Source organism: Trichosurus vulpecula, chromosome X (genome assembly GCF_011100635.1).
Source record: "Trichosurus vulpecula isolate mTriVul1 chromosome X, mTriVul1.pri, whole genome shotgun sequence".
Taxonomy (NCBI): Eukaryota; Metazoa; Chordata; class Mammalia; order Diprotodontia; family Phalangeridae; genus Trichosurus; species Trichosurus vulpecula.
The window spans coordinates 3,245,559-3,261,297 of NC_050582.1; the positions used below are offsets into that span (position 1 = coordinate 3,245,559).

General features: G+C 51.6%; 1 protein-coding gene across 1 annotated transcript; it reads right to left on the reverse strand.

Moving 5' to 3' along the window:
• Window positions 1–2,513: 2,513 nt before the first annotated feature.
• On the reverse strand, window positions 2,514–12,806 carry LOC118832830 (regulator of cell cycle RGCC-like). The gene is made up of 5 exons (XM_036740195.1): window positions 12,731–12,806; window positions 6,112–6,276; window positions 5,743–5,823; window positions 5,033–5,095; window positions 2,514–4,184 (listed from the first exon to the last, which is right to left on the reverse strand). Exons 1-5 carry the CDS (start codon window positions 12,756–12,758, stop codon window positions 4,177–4,179), a joined length of 345 nt encoding a protein of 114 aa, XP_036596090.1. The 5' UTR covers window positions 12,759–12,806; the 3' UTR covers window positions 2,514–4,176.
• Window positions 12,807–15,739: the final 2,933 nt, after the last annotated feature.

Here is a 15,739-nt window from a genome sequence, read left to right on the forward strand (position 1 = left end):
CTAGTTTTACAACTGGTCATCCACTGGCGCCATGCCCCAAGGGGCATGCCAGTACCTTGGAAGATGGAAGTATCATCTGCAGTCTATGGCATGGCATGAAGTGGCAGGGATTGGCAGACCCTGCTATGGCAGCAGCACTGAGGGCTTTGGTGACTTGACTGGGTTCAACTCTAGGGGCCCTAATGTAGGAAGGATCCCGGGAAGGTGGAGAGGGGCCAAGGAGGTGAAGGATAATTGGCAGGATGGTGATCAAGGCACATGAGGATCTGCTGGAGGACCTGGGAGATGTTTAGTCTGGAGAAGGGAAGGCTGGGGGCAGTGGGGACAGGGAGAGTCAAGGGGATTTCAAGTATAATATTTATACGAATAATAAAAAGGTCAAGGAAGAGTCATTGGCAGGTGTTCTCCTTGGCCCTGAGGGCAGAACTGGGAACAATGTCTGGGAGGTGCCCAGCTGGGGAGTTGCCCTCCAGCAGAATGGGCTACTGGGAGGTGGCAAAGGCTGAATGCCCACTTGGCAGGAATGTCATTCAGGGGATTCCTGATTAGGCCAGAGTTGGACCAGAGTCTGCAATTGGGTGGAATGGAATGAAGGCAGAGGTCATAAGAAGTTTGCCTTGGCAAGAAAAAGGGGGCCCTTCTCCTCTCCAGTGTGGGAGAGGATGAAAACATAGAAAGATTCTGAGAAGATGAAGGAGATCGTTGGCAAGTGTTCACCCTATGTCCAGAGGCTTCTCAGCAAGCTCGGAAGGCCTCATCTCCCATTTTCTGGACTCTAGCAGGCTTCGGTAGAGAGGGAGAGGTTGTGAATTGCTTTGAAGAGTCAGGCGAGGCACCTGTCAAGGTAAGCTGAGAGCTGCTGAGCTTCAAAGCTGGTGGTGGCTCCAATGGCAGGGCCAGATGCCTCACTTCCTTTCCCCCTGCCGATTCTCTCTCATTACAAAGAATGGCTCATTGGCGCAGAGTTGTTTGTCTATTGTCTCCCCACATAACTGTAAACCCCTCACAGGCAGGGACTGTCTTTTGCCATTCTTTGTATCCTGAGGCTTAGTACAGTGCCTGGCACATAGGCGCTTAATAAATGCTTATTGATAGACTGACTTACACCAAACCATCCTTAATAGAAAAGGACTGGGGAATGCTGGGGGAGAAATAGAACAGTGCTGATTATCTAGACTTACGGATACTTTGAAAATCAGTATTTTTTTAAAGGGCCCATAATCTACTTCTCAGAGATTAAAAAAAAGTCACCAACTACTGAGTCTTGGAAAAAAGGAAAACAAACCATTGCGGCTGGGGGGCAACCTGGGAGGGGGGGAAGGGGTGCTAGACCAGCCCCTAGCTGGGTGACCTTGGGCAAGGCCCTGACTTATTCTAGGCTCCAGTAGCTGCCTAGCGGAAAAGGAAAGGAGTTGGCTAGAGCACCTCCAGGATCCTTCCCAGATTTGAGATTCTGGAACCCTGTTGGTGGGAGGAGAGCAGAAAAGGATCCAAACTCAAACCCACCATATCACCAGGAAGCTTCCAAATTGTCCAAGAAGGAGGTCGGTCTTGGGGAGCAAGCCAGTGAGCTCGCTTCAACACCCTGAGAGGCGGGTGTTGAAGGCAAGATGAGTCCGTCTGCCTGGGAGTAGGAAACCTGAGGCCACCATGAAGGTCCAGGTCCAGCCTGGACAAGGGGGTCATTGTTTAGGCCAGGCCTGGGGAGTGGAAGGTCAAGGTGATGCTGGAAAAGCTTTAGCTTGGGACAGCTTCAACCAGCTTTGCTGCTAAGAAGCCCCCACATGGTGCAGAAGCTTGCCAAGATGCAGTCACCCCAAAACGACCTCAGTGAGTAAGAACCTGTGGTCCTATGACAGCCTGCGGCTCATGACTGGTGCCTGGTGGGGAGCGGGGAGGGGGGTAGAGCACAATGGAAGATAAGCTGCTCTCTCCAGGGTTTGGGTTTTTTTCCTCTTCTGCCCGGAAATGAAAGGCCTGCAGGAAGCTGCTCTGGTTTCTTAACCATGGGGAGGGAGGCCAGTGACAGAGAAGTGGCCCCAGGTGCCCAGCAACGCCCCTAGTCAAACATTTTTGCTGTCTCTTTCCTCTTACCTTGGGCTCGGATACCCCCAAACTGGTTTGGGGCCAAGGATGACTGCCACAGCTTGGAAGAAGCTCTTTCCAGGGGGATGCCTCTTCTGGGGATGCGGAGGCAGTGATTTATAAAAATAAGCAATTGCCTCTGTGCCCCTGGCCTAAAACAATCCGACTTGGAGGTATCAATACGGCAACTCTTCCCTTTTGGCTCTGGGGGGTGCGCTGCATTTCTGGGGCACTGTTTGTCATAAGGAGCTGAATTCTGGAAGAGCTCTTCACTTAGGGCTGGCAGTGGGGGAAGGGACAGCAGCTGGGAGGGGAAGAAGCTGCACATGGGGAAGGGGGTCTTTGCGGGGATTGGGTACTAAAGTCCTGGACTAGATCCCCAAGGCTTCTTGGGCAGAGGAGTTGTGAGAAGAAGGTATCAGCGCTCATTCTTCATGACCACCTTTATTTCATTTCCCATAGAGTTCATAATATTCACCACCACTATACAATATTTACACCAGTGCCAGAGGATCACAGATAGAGTCAGAAGCATCTACAAGGCTGATTTTAGGAAAGGGTTGTTAACCACCGGCTCTCGGCTTGGGGACATCGGGTCTACTCCCATTCATCCATGTCCAGATCATCCAGGCTCACCATGGCTTATCTGTGCACAAGGCAGAAGCTGTTACCTGCCATCAGCATGGGTTGTCGATGGTGTCTATGGCTGTGATCTCCCCCTCAGGAGGGAGGCAGGCACCTGCCTCCCCCTACTCCCTAGCCACCCTCCTCTTCTCCCAGTTAGGTCAGAGTTCCCAGCACAACTCCTTCCCTGCTCTCCCATCATAGAACCCCAGGAGCCTCTTAGCTAGTCTTAGACCATGGGCAAGGAAAGAAAAGTGCGGGTGAGGGTGGGGAGCGCTTCTTATGCTCATCTGCCCCACTTTGTAGCCAGAGCAATACCAAGGCCCGGAAAGGCATTGCTTTCTAAGCAGCAGTGAGGCACCTTATTTTACAGGGTCCTTCTTGGTTGCCTGGTTCTGTCAGGGTGCTGCTCCTGGGTTCTTGAGGGCTCTGGAAACTTCTCCCAACCTTCAAACCCAGGCTCTGTGCCTGACTGGATGCTCAGTGTCAACAGGCCAGCATGGCTAAGATCAGGAGACACTCAGAACCAGGTCAGCTCCAGGGGAAGGAACTCTGAAAGCCCAACCTGGAAGGCAGACCCCATGTTGATGGCCCCACAGACCCTTTCAGAATTAAGATAAGAAGGCAAGACGGTTTGGGCTCACAGCTGGGAGATTCTTGCTCACACAGAATTTCTGCAAAGCCACCCACAAATATTCCCTCTTCCCTCTGGCAATCAGCAAGTTAGCATTCAAATGCTCTAGGAGACAGATGCTCAGAGCGGCTCTGCGGTCAAGCAGATCTATGGGCCAAACATCGCTTCATGTGCAGTTGGGAAGGCGACCTGATAAGAGGACTGTAAAGCTGTCAGTCCAGTTATTGGTCTAGTTGAAGCTAGCAGTGTGGTGTGGGGGATGGAGGGCAGGGAGGGCCTGGCTCCAAATCCTGCCTTCTGCACATATTAACTGTGGGACCCTGGACAAGTCACAACCTTTCAGAGACTTGAAGATGCAGTGAATTGTGGACTGGAGGCAATTCTAGATTTGGGAGTCCCAAGCATCAATGAAATCCTAGATCTAGACTCCTGCTTCCTCCTTCTCTCACCAAAAAAAAGGAGCAACACAGATGGAAAATGTGGCCAGGGTCACTCAGTCTCTGGACAAGAGGGGGCTCTCTCATGCAGACCAGCCAGACTGGCTCCAGCATACAGACATGGCCTTGACACGACTGGATAAAAAGATGCAGCTAGCACACTATGGGCCTGTAACATAACTGGGCAAGGGTGCTGGGGATGATTATGTTGGCAGTTCTCAGTCACTGGCCTCATCCATTCCCTGGAAAAGACCCTTGCTCTGGCCCTGAGCTTTTACCCTCTGGCTTTCCAAGGAAGACCACGAAGAGAGCAAACGTGGTGGGGCGTGCATGCAGGCGGGCACATCTACAGCGATCCGTCTTGAGGACCTCTACCAGCTGACCAAGGGCCGCATCTCACATTTCTGAAGGAGGGAAATGAGAAAGTGGGTTCAACCTCGAAATCCTGAATCGGTTACTCTGAAACCCAAGTCACCTTTGGTGTGATGCCACAGGGGAAACTTCTGCTGAATGCAAAGGCAATGAAACCCTTCAAGAAAACCTTGGCTGGAGAGTGTCCTTACTCATCCCTGGGAGGGTTGGTGTTCATGAGGTGGGAAAAGGCCTGAACCTGGTCACCCCCAAGGCACTGAGCATTTGGGTTCCCCCCCCCCAGGAATGATCCTTAAGGAATATGTAGTCTCAGAACCAAGTTTTATTTAAGAGTAGGAAAGCCCTTGACTACAGGTTGCCAGTTCTTTCCCTCCAGCTGAGAGAATTGGGAAGGCCCAAGACCCAACATGAGGCGTACCACATAGGAAGCCCTTGGGCCTTCACAGTCTGTCTTTAGCAGGGGGCTGGGAGGCAGGGCTCTTCTTTGGGCTCTGACCTCTTTGCCATAGGCCTCGGGCCTTTATTCTGCTTTGCCTCTGAGCTTTCTGAACAGAGGAATGACATGGTTAGGCCCACACTTTAGGGAAATTCCTTTGGTGGCTCTATGGAAAATGGCTTAGAGCAGGGAGGGGCTAGCTGTAGGGAGACCAGTAAGGAAACTATGGCAGTGGTTCAGTCCCAAGTGAGAGGTGGTTATGGTGTGACTGGAGAGATGTGGACAGAAGGCTACTATATTGAAATGAATTTGGTTCGGGACTCTTTGCATTTATATCAAAATCCTCTTTCCAAGTCATTGGCAAATCAGCCAAGGGCTGGCCATCCCATGTTCAAGCTGGCATTTTTCTCAAATTGCAAGGATAACATTGGTGAATGGGCTTACCCTCCAGCTCTTTGCCGAGGTCAGCGATGTAATCCTCCAGGTCCTTTGTGTCCCCAAGCTTAGCTACCCAAACAAGAACAATCTCATTGAGCATTGGCTCCCAGACCATGATTCAGGCTAAGGAGCTCCCAAACCTTCTAAAAGGACACAGTCTTGGAGATTTCTGCCTTGGGGCTATAACTTGTAATAGGTGTCTCAGGATTTGCCTTGATCAGAAATCCCCCCAGAGCCCTCAAACCCAAGACCTTTCTCCAACAGGAGCTCCAAAGAGAGCTTTGCTTCTCACACCCTCAATGTCTGCCAGACTGGAGCCATTCCCAACAGCCCCAGGGTCCCTTAGTGCCTGCCTGATTGGGGCCTCCCTGACCACCCAAGCCCTTCCTTTGCTTCAGGGAATAGCTTCTCTGGCCTCCTGCTGGACCCCTTGAGTTCCAAGGGTCCTCCCATGAGGGGTACCCACCTTGTCTGTAAAGGAACACATCAGCTCTGCACAAAGGTTTGCTGCATGGCTAACAATCCCCCTCCTGAGGCCCCCACCTTTAGGAGCTGGTCTTCAGGGTCTCCTAGGACCCTTCTCTGGGCCTCGACCAATCACTCAGAGCCCACTGTCCTACTTTCCTCCTAAATCTATTACCTTATACACACTCTCCCCACCCCTGCTTCCCCCATCCGTCACTTTCCCACCTCTGAAAAGGTTCTGTGATTCTTACCTTTGGGAGTGGAAGAAGTCGCTGGCATGTGAATGTTCTCCTCACTGGCGTTTAAGCTGCTCCCTGGAGATGGGTTGGTACCTGCAGGGAGAGTCTGGTTAGTTGGTAACCCTTCTCAATGAAGCAGAAGCCTATGGCAGACTGGGGACAGGATGGACAGCTCCCAAAGCAGCAGCATCCCTATCACAGGTGAGATGCCTCTTTCAGGGGTAGGTGCTGAGTCAGGAGTGCTATTGAGCTACATCGAAGGGGATAGCCCCTGTGGCACCCTATCGTGATTTGTAGTCTATCCGAGGCCTATGGAGGTGGGCCAGGCTGATCAGCAGGGGCTGGGCCAGACCACAGCCACCAGAAAGGTCCAGGACTTACTCTCGGCCTCGTCGATCCCACTGTCATAGACACCAAGGCCAAGGCCGCTCTTCTGCTTGAGCTCCTCCAGATGCTCCTCATACTGACAGCTGCTGCCATTATCAAAGTCTTCGATCACTTCATCGAGCTCTCTGAGGAGGCAGTGCAGCTCATCATCTCCTAGCCCTGAGACAGCAGAGGGGCCAAGGACAATCAGTTAGCCATTGAGGCCAGCTTCCTTAGCCTGCATTTTTTGAGCCCTATGGGTCCCTACATTTCTCCTTTCCAAACCTCAGACTCCAGCTGGGAAAGAGAGGAAGCATTGCTGAGTGCTCACTGCATGCCAGGCGCAGAGGAGACAACAGCAAAAGTGAAACAGTCCCTGCCCATGAGGAGCTTCCATTCTAGACTGAGCTAGATGACTGGCAAGGCAGACAGGGTGCTTGGCCTGGAGTCAGGAAGATAGGAATTCAGATCTCCCTCCAGATACTTACCTACCTATGTGACCCTTAATGTCCCTCAGCCTCAGAAATGGGGGTGATAATAGTGCCTCCCTCTCAGGGCTGTTGTGAAGATCAGCTGGGAGGGCATCTCTAGAACATCTCTAGAATCTTTCCAAACTTTAAGGCACCATATAAATGCCAGCTTCTGGTATTATTGTTCCAGAGGGAGGGGGGAGATAACGTGCACAAAGGCCTCTGAGGAGGGGCCAATCACTAACAGTTGGGGGGGGGTGTTGCCCAGAGCAGGTCAGGCTTTCCAGAAAAGGTGGAACCTGAGCTAGGCCTTTGCTAGAGGAAGGAGTCTTCATGGAAACGCTAGTATTTGGGGCGAGAGGGAGGTTCTTTTTTTTACTATCTGCAGTGATGGAGGGAGAGAAGGCAGCAGGGCATAAGCTGTCCAGAAACATTAAACTAGCTATTGGAACTCTTAGTGTGAGATTCCCATCTAACAACCAATGGGGCCCCCATCCAGTACTACCATGAGAACAGAAACAGCCCAATGTCACTCCAAACAAACCCAAAGACAGGAGGTTCAGGTAATGAGAGCAAAGGCCAATGGATGAGTAGCCCATGGTAGCCATTGGGGTGGGGGAGGGCAGCCATGGCTATCCTGGCCACATAATGGTAAGAGGTTATGACCCCTGCCTCCCATCTCCACTGGGTGCCCCACCACCCATCCCCAGGCACATTTCAGGCTTGGGTGCATCATTGGAAGGAGCTTGCATATTAACAAGATTAGGGATCCATGGGACCACAGGGGCAGATTGTATTAAAAAATGAGCATTGACCAGGACTATAACCAACTTGATTTGCTAATAACCACTCACATTTAATTTCAGTCTAGAAGATATCAAAGACTTTTCAGTTGCTGTCTCTCTGCCCTCCCATTCACTCTCTTACACGTGGCCTTGTGTGTGGTCTTACTTAGCCTAGGCTTGATTCTTCTGCATCCACTGGGTTTTTCTGGCATACTTCACACCTGTACCTCTTAAATGCACTCCTGGATTCCTTTAGAGCTGGGGGTTTGTCATAACCCGGAGTCTATAAACTTGTGTTTTTCATTTTTGCAATACTATTTCAGTAGACTCGGTTTCCTTAATAATCCTCCATATTGTTTTTATGCATTTCCCAACCTGATTGTGAGCAGGGGTCTACTGGCTTCCTGGCCAGGCTGCCCAAGGGGTCCAGGGCAGGCACAAGGTGAAAAAGCCCTGCTCTCAATCTGTGGCCCAGCGGATCCTTCTCAAAACCCCCTGGCCAGAGGTGATCCTTCCTTTCAGTTGAACTCTTGGGTAGACCAGCTCCTCTGGAAGTGGTGAGAGCCCCATAAGACTGGGCCAAACTGTGGAGCAACCGGGACCAAGAGAGGGAAGGGCCTCCTCCACTTCCTGATGGCCAGAAGGACCTCCTGGATGGCCTCCTGTTGCCAGCTTGCGTCTCCCATCCCACAGGGTTCTCTCTTTTGTGTATTCACTTCCTTTGTGGCTTTCTGAAGTGAGGCACATTGAACAGAGATGAGCACAGTGGGTGGGCCCTGCAGGAAGGCGCCAAGCTCCCTAGGCCACGCCAAGCTCAAGGGAGCCCTCCCTTCACACCTGCCTAGAGGGCTTGTCTGACAGAGGCCAGTCCCCTCTTGTAGAGAGAAGAGACTGGCCCAAGGTCACACATGTATTTAATGGCAGAGCTAGGATTTCCACCCAGCTCTCCTGAATCAGGTGTTCGCCCATCCCCACCCCTCACCCTAACACCAGATGAGGCCAGACTTCAAAGGGAAAATAAGTCACTATGGCAGCTTGAGAAATGTGTATGGAAGGAAGGGAGGGAAGAAGCATTTACTAAGCACCTACTTAGCCAGGCACTATGCTAAGCCCTTTACAATATCTGATCCTCACAACAACCCAGGGTTACACAGCTCAGAAGTTTCTGAGGCTGGTTTTGAACTCAGGTTTTCCTTACTCTTCCTGAGTTTAAATCTGACCTTGGACACTTTCTAGCCATATGACCCTGGGCAAGTCACTTAACTCTGTTTGCCTCAGTTTCCTCATCTGTAAAATGAGCCAGAGAAGGAAACGGCAAACCACTCCAATGTCTTTGCCAAGAAAACTCCACATGGGGTCACAGGGAGTCGGACACAGCTGAACAACTCATTTCCTGTGCCAGCAGCTACCTCGTAGGCCAACAGCTCTTAGGGGGAAGGGACCTCAGATGCCATCCAGTCCAACCCCCTCATCTGCACAGAAGTAGAAACTGAGGCTGAGGGAGGTTAAGTGACTTGTCCAGGGTCCTTCAGTCTGAGGTGGGATCCCAATGAAGGCTTTCCTGACTCCCAAGTCTAGTGCTCTCTCTACTAGGCTCCACGGCCTTAGCAATGCTTGTATATGACCTTCTCCCCTCCCCTCTCTTTGAATCCCAACTCACAGAACTACCTACTTCCCTTCTCCAATCCTGGCTTCCTTTAAGTCCCAACTCAGATGTCACCCTTCTACACGAAGCCTTCCCTGACCTCTCTTCATTCCAGGGCCTTCCCTCAGTTGTGTATCTCCTATTTATCCTGTATCTGGATGCTTGTGTGTGGGCTCCTAGAGGGCAGGGCCTGTCTTTTCCTCTTTTTATATTAAGCCCATAGTAGGTGCTTAATACATGTTTATTGCCGGTCTGATCTCTCCCCTAAGACTCAGCCCTCACCTCCAGTGGTCTGGCCAGCATCTCTACAACCTGGATGCTCCACCACCATCTCAAACTCAAATCCATCACCACCCACTGACTCCCCACCCTTTCTGGCCCTGGCTCCAGCTCAGTGGAACCCCCATTCTCCCAGACACTAAGCTGGCAAGTCAACTTTGATTTGTCCCCCTGAGCCTGGAAGTTATAAAATCTTGTCCCTTTTCCCTTCCTCATGTCTCTTGCATGGTCCCATTATGCTAGTCTAGGGTAACATGAGCCCAGTAAGGTCCCAGCCTCCCGGGGACCCAGCCTAGCTTATCCTGCTCAGAACCATCCCACTTCCAGTCTCTTCTTCCAGATGAACCTTCCTTGCAAAGCACTTTTATCACAGCAGCCTCTGCTTTCAGAACCCCTCCACTGGCTTGTATTCCTTTTGGCCAGTACCTATTCCCAAGTCCTCAGTCTGCCTTGCCCGATATGGCCCCACCCTACATGTAGCCAACCTTATCTCTCACCCCTCCTCCACAGGCAGTTTCCATTCTAGTAAGGCTGGCCTCCTCCCTGCCCATACCACATTCCTTGGGGCCTTGGGGCTCTTCTTTCTCTTCCCTTTCCTCAGCATCTGTCTACCTTCCCTTCAAGGTCAGCTTAGGTGCTCCCCCCAGCCTGCATCTTTCCTCACCCCTCTCACCCTCCTAGAGGACTTGGCATCTGGGCCCCAGCCCCAGGTCTTTCCTCCCCCTCCCCTCAACTCTGACAGGGCTTGGCATCTCCTCCACCCCTCCCCCACTGGACTTTAGGCCCCTTTGAGAACAGGGTAGTGGTCTTGCCTTCTTGATAGCTCCCAACACCTAGCTGGATTCACAGGATCATAGATACAAAGTTGAAGAGATGAGGAAACTGAGGCCAGGATGGGAAGCCCATGCTCTTCCCCTGCCCCCACCCCATCAGAGTTGCTCAATGGGAACCTGATCTGTTCCTTTTCTAGTGCCTGATAGCCACTCTCATAGCAGAAAGACCCAGGAGATCTAGAGCCCTAAAGCTTTAAAAAAAAATACAAAAACGGAAGCAGAGGAAGTGGCGGCATTTGTGATGGGCCCATGAGGCGGCAGAAGCAGGGAGTGGGAGTCGCTGACGTGGGGTGTGTGAGGCCCCATAGTCCTGGGATCCCAGATGTGCCTCTTCCTCTTTGGGCCTCATTTCCCCCTCTGGAAATCGAGGAAGCTGGATCAGATGGCCCCTACGGGCCCTTCCAGCTCCAGAGCTAGGAGTCTCACCGAATCACTCATTTCTCCCTGTTCTAACACCTTATAAAAGAAGTCTTGCAGCTCAGCTCATGCTCAACACCCCCAAATAAGTGACTCCATGTCCTAGTGCCAAGGCTAACCTGCCACCCCAGGGCAAAAGATTGCCGAGAAAGCAACTGCTTCATCTGATGAAGGCCCCTCTCCCTTCCCAGGGGAAGAGAATGGGGAAAAAGTCAAGCATTTGTTAAGTCCCTACTATGTGCCAAGTATTATCTCATTTGAACTTCGCAACAACCCTGGGAGATGGGGAAATTGAGGCAGTTAGGTGACATGCCTAGGGTCACACAAGCTAGTAAGTATATATGAAGCGGGATTTGAACACTCAGGTCTCTCCTGGCTCCAAGCCCAGCTACTATCCACTGAGCCACCTAGCAGCCTCCAGGCACAAAAGAACAAATCCAAACCTGTCCTCCAACATACCAAAACAAACCAAAAAGCTGAGTTGAAAAATCTAGAAGATTCAGTATGGCTTTTGGTTCATGTTTGACCACAGAGAAAGGACATCTCTTGACAGTATTTTGAAAACTGCGACTAGGAAGAGAATTTGGGGCTCCTTCCCAGGGGGTGGAATGTAGCTTGGGAGATGGCGTCCTATACCTGGACATCTGGCATGCTGGGAAGGAGAGCCAACAGGGCCTGGTGACTTGAGTGCTGGACATGGAGTCCTCCAAGGTGCCTTGGGTCCCTCTGGGCTCCCTGTCAGCCAGTTCATCCACATAGGGACCTCCCTGGAAGGTAGCTCCCTCTCCCAGTGCAGATTTCTACCCGTCCTGAGACTCTGTGAGTTGCCTGAGGTACTCAGAGGTTAAGTGATTTTCCCAGAGCTTCCCAACTTGAGGGCTGCTTTCTCCCCACTGCCCTAGGCTCAGATACATTTTACCTGTATGATAATGGACGACTTGCTTTTTCTCTCTGTAAAATGAGCAGAATGCCAACTGTACCAGCCACATCAGAGGGTGGCTGGAGAGGCACCGCAGCTGAGCTCTTACAAGCCTCCCTCTCTCTATGGAGGGCCCCACTGTTCTTCCATCCCCCAGGTTCACCCCCCAGACACCAGCCCTAATCGGCAGCAAAGTCTTGGCAAGGTAGGCCCCAATGTGCCCTTTGCAATCTACTCACTTGGTGCCTGCTCCAGGCTAGGCCCTCAGCTCCTCAGGCCTGGACTCCCACAAGAATAGCCTTCTAATTGGCCTCCTTTCCTCAGATCTCTTCCCTCTCCTCTCCACCCTCACTTAGACTCCGAAATGCCTTTCCTTAAGCACAGACTGCCCCGCTCATCCCCCTGCTCAGGAAAGCTCAGCTACTGTCTACGAGCTCTAGAATCAATATGAACTTTTGTTTGGCATTTAAGGTCCTTCCTGAATCGACTCCCAACTGACCTTTAGAGCCTTAGAAAGAAAGCCTGCAGTCCAGCCCGCGCTCACTCCACCTCTCCTCCGTGACTTGGCACTGATAACCTCCATGCCTAGGATGTTCTTTCCTCACCTCCAGCCATGAATAATAGGTGCTTCATGAATGCTCCTTGATTGCCTAACCATAGATAGGGAGCTGAAGGGCCCCATTATCTGATAGATGAGGACTCTCAGGTCCAGAGGGGGCCAGACTGGGCCACCAGTGCCAGGATAGGAACCCAGGCCTTCCGACCCCACTTCAGCAGGCTTTTCACTGAATCTTTCGGTCTGTTATTAGTGGAAAGGGCAAGAGGTTTGGACTCAGAGGACCCAGGTTCAAATCTATGCTGTCTTACTTACAAACCATCTCACCTTCCCCTCAGTCTCCCCCTCTAGAAAATGGGCACCCCGTGATCTCTAAAAATCCTTCCAACTCCAACCTTCGATGTTGCCGTGATACAGCAAAATGAGCTCGGGAAACGGAAGATTCCCTCCCCCCGCCCCTTCTCCTCCTTCCACTCCTAGGCTCCCCACCTACCCCTATAAAGACTCCACTTAAGTGGGCTCCTGAAAACAGCGTAGGAGACTCGGATTAAGGTGGGGGGAGACACCTTCCCAGCCTGGGCGCTAATGACTGCATGCCCTTCCCCGCGGGGGAAACAGAGGCAGCCCGGACAGAAGGAACCGGGAGCCAGGCAGTCCCCTTCCAAATGCCAGCCGCCCCCCAAAGGGCAGCGTCCCCGGGGGCTGCGGCCGGGCCGCCCGCCTCACTAACCTCTCGGGTCCACGCCTTGAGAAGCCATGGGGATGGAGGTGAGACCCGCGCTCGCTCCGGCCAGCCTTGGGAAATCGATCACGGGGCAGCAGAGCGGGCGCCGCAAATTAAAGCCCGAGGCCACGCCCCTGCTCCGCACCAGCCAATCACGCCGCGACTTCGAGAAGGCTCTTCAACCTCTGGCGCGCCCTTCCCTCTCCCCTCCCTCCTCCCCCTCGGGGCTCCCCAGTGCGTACGGCCGTGGGGGCGCGGGAGCTTGGGAAGGTGTTTCCCTCACACCTGCCCTTCGTCTGACCCCCCCCCCCCAACAGCCAGGGGCTCCTAGATTAGGGAATGTCAGACTGGAAGGGACCCCAGAGGTCATCTGGCCCAATCTCCTCATTTGACAGAAAGAGGAAACTGAGACCCAGGGAGCGGAGGAGAATGTGGCAGAGCTGAGGAGCCTGAAGGGCTATAAAAAGAAAAATGAAGGTTTTCAAGGTAAAAGTCTTGCTGTGGGCCCAGCCGGGCTGGGCTCATGGCTTGAGACAGTTTCAGTTGCCCCCTATACACAACTTGCCGCAAAAGGAAATCGAGGAGGAATTCGTGGAAGGTGCTGGGACTTTGTGGTCAGGATCCCATCTCCTGAGCAAAGGATTGGGCTGCTGCCACTACCACATGCCTCAGTGTTGGCCAGACCACTTGGGCCCATCTGGCCAGGCTCGTCTTCAAGACTTCTAGATGCCTGGACCCCTTTGTCACCCCTCTTTTTTCATCTTCGCCATCCTTTACCAGTCCCCTCCTGATGCTGGCAAGGACTTCTGTTTCAGAGGCCCACTACGTCCTGCCTTCCCAGGAAGTACTTACTCCAAGCCTCACCCCACAAAAAAAAAACAGACCACAGTGGGAAGGCAACGGAGGTGGGTGTGTGTGTGTGTGTGTGTGTGTGTGTCTCTGTAACCCTAACCCTATAAAACCTTCCTCACAGTATAAAAATGGGATGATGATACCTGCCTAACGAGAATATAGTGAGAAAAGGCCTTTGAGAAGGACTCCCTTGGCACTGAGTTCGAAACCCTCTATTCATTGTCTGACTAGTTCTCAATCGTGACAAACTCAGACCCTTGGTCACCAAGGGCTTGAGAGCCTTTAGATGGCCCAATTCAGAGGCAGACCCTGAGCACTGAGGAACGATAGCAGTGACTCATGCTCCTGAGTTTGAATCTTGCCTCTGCTACTTAATAACTATGTGTCCCTGGGTGTCCCTGGTGCTCTATGAGCCTCCATGTCCACTTCCATAAAATGGTTACAGTAAACCTGGTACTATCTCCATCAGCTCCACCTGATGGGGGCCTGGTTAGGAGGAAAGGCCTCCCATGACCTTCAAGAGCTCTCAAAGTGGGACCTAGTCTGGCCACCTATTCCTTCTCAGGCTTTTTCCAGGCCCTCACTGAAAGGGGAACATGTGGCCCCTAGAGCCAGACTTCTTAACCTGGAGCTCCAGGGATTTGGGAACTTAGACGAGAAGAAATCACATCTTCATCTTCCCTATGCACTAGCTCAACATGAGCCTTTCCTGCCTCTATGAATGTGAGCCACAAACCCTTAGTAGAAGGGGTCCGTCCACAGGCTTCTTCACTGGACTGTCCAAGGGGTCCATAGCACAAACAACGTAAAAACACCTGCTTTGGAGACACACTGACCTCCTTTGCTGGCCTGACCTGGATGCCCAGCTGGCAACGCTGGGCATTTCACCCAAAGGAACTTAATTTTCTATTTATTAATTTGTTTTTAGTTTTCAACATTCACTTCCATGAGTTGTAAATTTTCTCCCCTTTCCTCCCCCTCCATCCCCAAGATGGCCTGCGATCTGATATAGGCTGTACATATATATTCCTATTAAACATATTTTCACATTAGTCATATTGTATAGAAGAATGATAACAAATGGGAGAAACCATGAGAAAAAAACAACAAAGCAAAGCAAAAACCAAAAAACACACAAAAAAAGAAAATCATTTGCTTCACTCTGCATTCAGACTCCATAGTTCTTTCTCTGGCTGTGGATGCCATTTTCCATCAAGAGCTCTTTGGAACTGTTTTAGGTCCTTGCATTGCTGAGAAGGCTAAGGCTATCAAAGTCAGGCATCGAGTATTGTGGCTGTTACTGTGTACAACGTTCTCCTGGTTCTGCTCCCGTCACTCAGCATCACATCGTATAAGTCTTTGCAGGTTATTATGAAGTCCGTCTGCTCCCCACTTCTTATAGCACAATGGTATTCCATTACATTCATATTTCACAACTTGTTCAGCTGTTCCCCCATTGATGGGCATCCCCTGTATTTCCAGTTCTTGGTCACCACAAAAAGAGCTGCTATAAATATTTTTGTACATGTGGATCCTTTTCCCATTTTTATGACCTCTCCCAAAAGAACTTTCTCTGGGAAAGTAAAGGGAGCAAATACAGAAGGCTAGAAACAATGATTTTCAGGCCATGGCCTTGAACTCTCCTGGAAGACTCATCGCTCTTCTCCCCCTTTTCTGGCTCAAGAACCAATGGGGAATGATGGTGACGGCGATGGCGGTGACGGCGATGGCGATGGTGATGATGGTGATGGTAGCAGCATGCATTTCTAGCCTTCTCTGATTCTCATAACAACCCTGGGAAGTAGCTGCTATTATTGTGTCCATTTTACAGATCAGGAAATTGAGTCTCAGAGTGGTTAAATGCCTTGTCTGCCCTGCAGATCTCCTTCTTTCCTTGGTCCCATTTCAGAGGGAACCATGCCTTCCTTGGGAGTCCCTCAACACTCCCATGGCCATGCAGTCCAGATACCTTGCCTCCCAGCGGCCCTTGGTCTCCCAGTGGCTCTTGTACCACTGGCCAGATGCATGGCTTAGCTTCCTGCTGCTTGTGTGGCCTTCCTTCAGAAGAACCCGAGTCTGGTGCCTTGTCTGATCTGGCCCAACTCTCAGCCTCCTGGACAACACTGACATCATGTGGTGGCACAGGGGAGGCTTGCTTAATTC

Coding starts and splice junctions, on each gene's coding strand:
- LOC118832830 (XM_036740195.1), bottom strand. CDS start 12,758: ATGGCTTCTCAAGGCGTGGACCCGAGAG. Junction 5,824..6,111: donor TGGGATCGACGAGGCCGAGA/GTAAGTCCTGGA, acceptor CTCTCCCTGCAG/GTACCAACCCATCTCCAGGG. Junction 5,096..5,742: donor GACTTCTTCCACTCCCAAAG/GTAAGAATCACA, acceptor TTGTTTGGGTAG/CTAAGCTTGGGGACACAAAG.